At 55.5% G+C, this 6360-nt stretch overlaps 1 protein-coding gene across 2 annotated transcripts in view; it reads left to right on the forward strand.

The window, feature by feature from the left end:
* Positions 1-5822, forward strand: part of ANO1 (anoctamin 1) — a 90677-nt gene extending 84855 nt beyond the window's left edge. For both annotated transcript variants that reach the window (XM_060017564.1, XM_060017565.1), the window contains 2 exons: positions 2448-2553; positions 4196-5822. In XM_060017564.1, the coding sequence (XP_059873547.1) occupies positions 2448-2553; positions 4196-4444 (355 nt within the window). In that variant the 3' untranslated portion in view covers positions 4445-5822. The remainder of the gene's footprint in view (positions 1-2447; positions 2554-4195) is intronic.
* Positions 5823-6360: the final 538 nt, after the last annotated feature.

The raw sequence follows: 6360 nt of genomic DNA on the forward strand, positions 1-6360 counted from the left end.
CGGGCAGGGTCTGCCTGGAGAGCTGGGGGTCAAGGGCAGGGACTCAAGGTCCCTTCCTCGCCATCCTCCACAGGCACGGGCCCCAGAGACCCCCGAGCTTCCGGTCCAGGACCCCTGCCGCTTCTCAGCCAGCGCTGCACTTCTCTCGCTTTGTTTGAACATCCCACACCAAGAACACACTCAGGCTGACCTATTTAACTCAAAATGAATTTTAGAGGAAGAATGATTTAGAACAAAGAAGGCAGGGATATAGGTGGTCATTTTATTATAAATTCCCTCAGAAATGTCAGTGTTGGTGTTTCCTGGGTAAGAATCGGGCATCGGGCATCCAGCCCCCGGAAGCACCTCCCCATCCATGCATCGGTCAGGAGTCCTGGCCACGCAGGGGGAGGCCAAGGAGGCAGAGCAGAGACCTGGTTTTTAAGTGAGAACCTTGTTACTTTTACCCCCACAGAGAAGGAAGGCCATGGGCCAGTCCACTCTGCTCCCTGGGATTCAGGCTTTAGCCAGGCCCACCCAACCGTTGCCCACTATTAAGTGCTGTAGGTGCCGTGAGCTCCGTGCTGCCGGCCGCTCCCCCGTCAAGCTGCCTCCCAAAGGAGCAGCACCCAGCCCAGCCTGGGGCAGCAGGAATGGGAGAGGCAGCTTAGCAGAGCTGAGCGCTGTGACCCCTGCTGGCTACCATTTATTCCTGCACTGAAACAGACGTGGTCTCATTGAATGCTCACAGCAACCCCAGAGAGGGCATTATTATTCTCCCCAGGGAGAGCTGGCAGGCTTAGCACAAGAGCAAAGCAAGGAAACTGTAAGATCATCTCTGATAGAGGTCAGTGCAGGTGGTGGGGGTTGGCATCTGGACGGTTCTTATGTAAGTGGGCTTTGAGGGATGCATAGGAGTTTGCCAGGTGACCCAAACACATTTCCCAGCATCCTGGTGCAACTGGCCTTGAGAACAGAAAGAAGAGGGAAGAGAAAATGTGTGTGGCTTCTGACGCTGGGAGAACAGGGGATGCCTGTTCCCATCGGAGATCAGGTGGTGCATGTTCTGCGTGGCTCAGCAGCTGGCACCAGAGGGTGTGTTCCCAGCCCAATCCTGTCTCTGGGGTTGGCAGCTTAGCTCTGAACAGGCCCTCCGAGGCTCCCATCCAGCTCCCTCAGACACAAAGCTCTGTGGGTGAGGGGCCCTGTCTGTGCCCCCCGCAAGCTCTGCCCCTGGAATGCAGGGGCATGCAGTAGCTGCTCAATAAATACTTGCGACATGACTAAGTGAGGGAATGCCAGACCGAGGCCCAGAGAGGCCAAGCGATGGTGCAGGGATGCACAGCAAGGCGGGAGCCGGCTCTGGGTCTATGCGAGGCCTGTGCCCACAGAGCTAGGTGCCTCCTCTCCTGGTCTCCCCACCTGGGCCTCAGCTTTTCAGTAACCAGCAGGGCACAGCTGCAGCCCAGCACCTAGAAACCGCCCCGGCCATGGCTTCCTCACACGGCTTTAGGGAAGCTTTTCCCACACAGGGGGTCAGCCCCGTTAAAACCAAGCACCTCCCAAATTTTGGGGTGGTTGGTGGGGACAGAACCCGGGTTCTCATCCTCACTCAGCCCCACATCAGGCATCTCTGGGCCTCTGAGAAAAAGGCAGACCTAAAGCCCAGGAGGCACCCACCACTCCCGCTGCACAAGGGACAGAGGTGGAACCTTGGGGGCCAGGGAAGTAAGCAACCTTGTCTCCCAGCAGGCGCTCATGGGCAATGTCTGGAAGTGATAAGAGGGCCGGGCTGGTATTTATTACACGGAGATAAGGAGCTAACAGTTGGGAGAGGGAGAGACATGCCCCTCGGGCGCTGGGCCCCGTGGGGCAGGGCGGGCCTGGGGACAGTTCCCTGGTGCCCTGACCACAATAACTGTATGGTTAACGTCGTACAAGGGCTACTTTGAGAAAACGTTTCATTTTTTCCAATAGTTTCCCCTACAGAGAAGGTCGAGACTGGAGACCTGGATTTCAGGGAGCCCTGCCTGGAGTTTTGTGGGTGATGGGGGGTGGGTTGAGTCTCTAGGCTTAGGGACCCCACCCCTCTTCAACCAGGGAGGCCCCACTTGCTTTGTGTGACCTACCAGAGTCTCAGGTGGGATTTCTTTTTAGAAAATGGGCTCCACTGCCTTCAAAAGTTTGGAACCCCTGGACCAGATGGTCCCGGAGCCTCTTTCTGTGGGCCCACAGCTGGACGTACGGGGACGCCCCTCTGGCCTGCCCAGCCCACGTGGGTGCCGGCACCCCGTCCAACATGGGGAGACTCCCTGGGCGTGTGAGTGGGCTGGAGGGGGGCCTCTTCCTCCAGGGAGGGTGCTGTCCTACAGTTGGCCCAGGGTCCGACTCAGGCTTTCCTGACACTCACAAGCCCCTCGGTGCAGCCAGACCCCAGTTCCTCTCAGAGACCCAACTCCATCTTGCAGGTACAAAGACTACCGGGAACCACCATGGTCGGAACACAAGTACGACGTCTCCAAGGACTTCTGGGCCGTCCTGGCCGCCCGGCTGGCCTTTGTCATCGTCTTCCAGGTGCGAGGGTCCTGTCTGCTTCCAGAAGGTTTGGGAATCGAGGCACCGAGGAGGTGCTCTGTGCCCAGAACAGGGTCAGGAGGACAGGAGCTGGCTGGCGTCGGGGGCTCGGAGGCTGGAGGACTTGCCCTGGGCACCCAAGGGTGGGGAGTGCTGGTGACCCCAGGCCCTGGGCAAGGACAGGTCCCAGCCCCTCCTCAGTTAAAGGAAGGCGGGAGCGGGGTTCCGGAAGGACTGGGGTCGTTTAGTTAAATGCAAGGCATCTTTATTGAAGGAGACCTCAGTCTCCCCTGTCACTGTGCAGCAGGAGACGTGCCCCAGTGGACAGGGCTGGCAGGGAGGGACAGGAGGGCAGTGGGCTCCCAGCTGACACCAGCGCCCCCCTGCCCCCCGCAGCAGGCAGGGGACCTGGCCCCACCTGGCCCAGTCTGTGGGGAGTGGGGCTAACTCTGAGGCCCGAGCGATTCCCAGTGGACAGGACCCCAGACTGGGGAGTGGCTGATGCATGCGGCCCTGAGGTCCCAGCCGGGGAGGCCACGCTGGGGTTGCCCTCCTGTGTGGCCCCCAGAACCTGGAATCCAGGAACTGGGTTCAAGCCCCAGCCCTGCCCCTTCTACACAGTGTGGCCCCTGGCAGGGCTTCCGGCCCCCGAGGCCCCACTGCCTTGTCCGCCAGCTTTCCATAACCCTCTGGAGCCAGAACTAGTGTCTGGGGCCCAGTTCCCCAGAAGCAGAGCCTGAGTCAAGGATTCTGGTGCAAGCCGGTCATTGAGGGAAGGCCCTGCAAGGGGCTGGGGGCACGGAGCTCAGCGGGGAGGGTGTCTGGGCTGGAGCATGAATCCCACCACACACGTGGGCCCACCTTGACGCAAAAGAGGGCCTTTAGTCTGCCCACCTGGCCGGTCATTGGCTGCAACCATCCAGGCTGGGAACAGGGAGACTGGGGGGACGGTTCCCTGGAGACGAGCCTCTGTGAGCCTTAGCGGCCAGCACCCACCACAGCTGGGGAGCGTGGACCCAGAAAGGTGATGGCGGATGGGGGGGCACCAGCACCTTCCGTGACAAGGTGACTAACTCAGCCATACGTACTAATGAGTGCCGGTCAGACGGAAGTTTAAAAACCAGAGATTTCCGTTTTTCCACGAAAGCCAACTCATTTGCACCCTATGGACCAGAAATGCATCCAGGGAGGCGGCAGCCGTTCAGGGTGATCCCGGGAGACCTGACAAATGGCAGAAGGGCCTGCGGAATCATCAGAGACAGTTTAAGCTCCCTGCGTTTCTGGTCTCTTTGTATTTTGACTATTCTCCCTTAAAGCCTTAACACTTGTTATATTTGGTGATGGGTAACCAATCAGATCATTTCTCAAGCCTCCCAGGCAAGAGATTCAGAATCACTCAGAGACGTTTCCTGTTTACTGAGCTCAGATTCTTTCAAGAAAGTCAGCCACCAGAGGTCCCCCCTGGCTGGTTTCCTGTTTCATTTATACCTTCCGGGAAACCGAGGCCTGGGAAGTCCAGGTGTGTCTGAGGTCCCAGGGCCGGGGTGTGACGGGGCGAGGCACTGCCAGCTGGGGTGCAGGTGGAAGTGGCAGTGCCTCCCAGGTCCTCCTTCCCACCGCCTGACGGTGACTCTCCTTCCAGAACCTGGTCATGTTCATGAGCGACTTTGTGGACTGGGTCATCCCTGACATCCCCAAGGACATCAGCCAGCAGATGCACAAGGAGAAGGTGCTCATGGTGGAGCTATTCATGAGGGAGGAGCAGGGCAAACAACAGCTGCTGGACACGTGGATGGAGAAGGACCGGAAGAAGGCGGAGCCCTTCAACAACCACAGCCCCACCCCTCCTGCCCCGCCGGACAGCCCCGACTTCCCTGGGGGCACCCCGTAGCTGCCGGGCATCCCCATCGACGACGCGCGCCCTCTCCCGGGGCAGGCGACTTCTCACAGCTCCCTGGCCCAGTGGTTCCTGGGTTTGTGGCAGCCCTGGAAGACCACTTTCTTCTGATAGGACAACATTTCCCCGTCTTTTTCTGTTTGTTTGTTTGTTTTTTTTTCTTGTTTTTGCACAAAACCATTAGGCAGGGAATTCTGTTATCTTTAGGATTCAAGGTTAATCAGAATGATTGCTGGGGACAGGGTGATACACAGCGGATGCAGGCGCGTTGCGGAAGCGATGCTTGGAGTCTGGGGTCTCCTTGGCCGTTAGCGTGAGAAGCAGCTCCCAGAAGACATCTTCTTTAATCCTCCTGATGCCTTAAGAGAGAGGCGAGGTGGTATTCCAAGGCATTAGACAAAAGCTGGTGTGAGATTTGAGGGCAAACAGAGAAGTGGATGAGGAATAAACGATGCTGACACCAGTTCCAAAAGACATCACCTGTCTCTAGGTTGAAAAAGTGAGATTTTTCATCACCTTTTCTTTCCCTGGATTCAGAAACCGAGACACTGGTCAGAAAGAGAGGTGCCCTGGCTCTGTCCACTCAGAGGGCCAGGAAACTCTGAATTTACTCTTGGAGAACTAGCGGGGTGCAGGTGTCCTGAATGAGCGGTGACCGGTACCTCCGGGGTCCCCACCAGCAGCCACACGCTTCCCCCACCTCAGGGTGATAGAAAAACGGGCGGTGAGGGATTATGACCTCAGAGGCATTTCTGCAGACGGCTTCAGGGTTGCAAGAAGTCTTAAGGCTTCTGGGGGTACTTTTGCAGCTTCAGAATATTTATTGGGCTTTTTTTAAAATCAATTCTACAGTGGATGTAAGGGTTTTTTCTCTGTAGCTCAAAGGCGGAAGGCTTTTATTTTATTAGCTAACCAAATATCATTGAGAGGAATTTAAAATACTGTTAATACCAAAGATTTTTATCAATAAAGGCTTCTATTTTGGTAACACTTCTCTATATTTTTACTTACAGGAATGTTACTGTTGGACTATTATCATTTTAAAAGCTTGTGAAAACGAATCTCATAGCCGATAAGAATGATCTCAATTTGCAGCCATTATACTAACCGATGATCTGAAATTTCTCAAGCACCCAGAGAAACATAATAGAAATGTGTCACCAAAGGGAGGGACGAAAAGATAAACGTGTCTGTCTTGAACGTGTGGTCGGTGAGACGCTGACATTCCTGTGAGCTGTCAACTAGGGGGGACGTCCGTAGGCGTAGCAGATTTTTGTTATTTGCTAAAGTCATGCAATCTGATGCTTCTACTTTCTCTTGTACAGTAAGTGGTTTGAAATGGGGTTTTTTGTATATAAACATTGTATTAAAAATGAGGTGATTACCAAAAAACCTTTTCTGGAAACCATTCTTTTTTTAAAAAAAGTGAGTGTACACAAATCCACAGAGGACCGTGGCTGAACGCTCATCTGAATACATTTGCATACATGACACCTTCCTCTCAAAGCCTGTCCACGTGACTTCTGCCCCCGGAAACTCGAGGGGCCGAGCCCAGAGCCCTGTGGTTGGACCTGCACATGTGGAGGGACCCATAAACCTCCACACCCTCAGCCCCAGACACATGGCTCTTCAGGATGTTCCTGGGGCATTGTCTGTCCGCGAGTGCGTGCATGGGTGTGTGTGTGTGCACACGTGTGTGGTTTGCGTGCATGTGCGTTTCTGTGTTGTTTTGTCTGTGTGTGTGCATGCCTGTACCCGTATGTGCGCCGGGGAGGGGGGCATTGTGGTCACACCTTCCCAGCAGCCTCTTCCACAATACCCAGATCCCAACCCCTGGTGCCTGCAACCCGACAGAGTTTTTAGTATTTTGGATTTTGTGGACCTAAAATCTCCCCCAAGCCTTTTTGGGA

Source organism: Delphinus delphis, chromosome 8 (assembly GCF_949987515.2).
Source record: "Delphinus delphis chromosome 8, mDelDel1.2, whole genome shotgun sequence".
Taxonomy (NCBI): domain Eukaryota; kingdom Metazoa; phylum Chordata; class Mammalia; order Artiodactyla; family Delphinidae; genus Delphinus; species Delphinus delphis.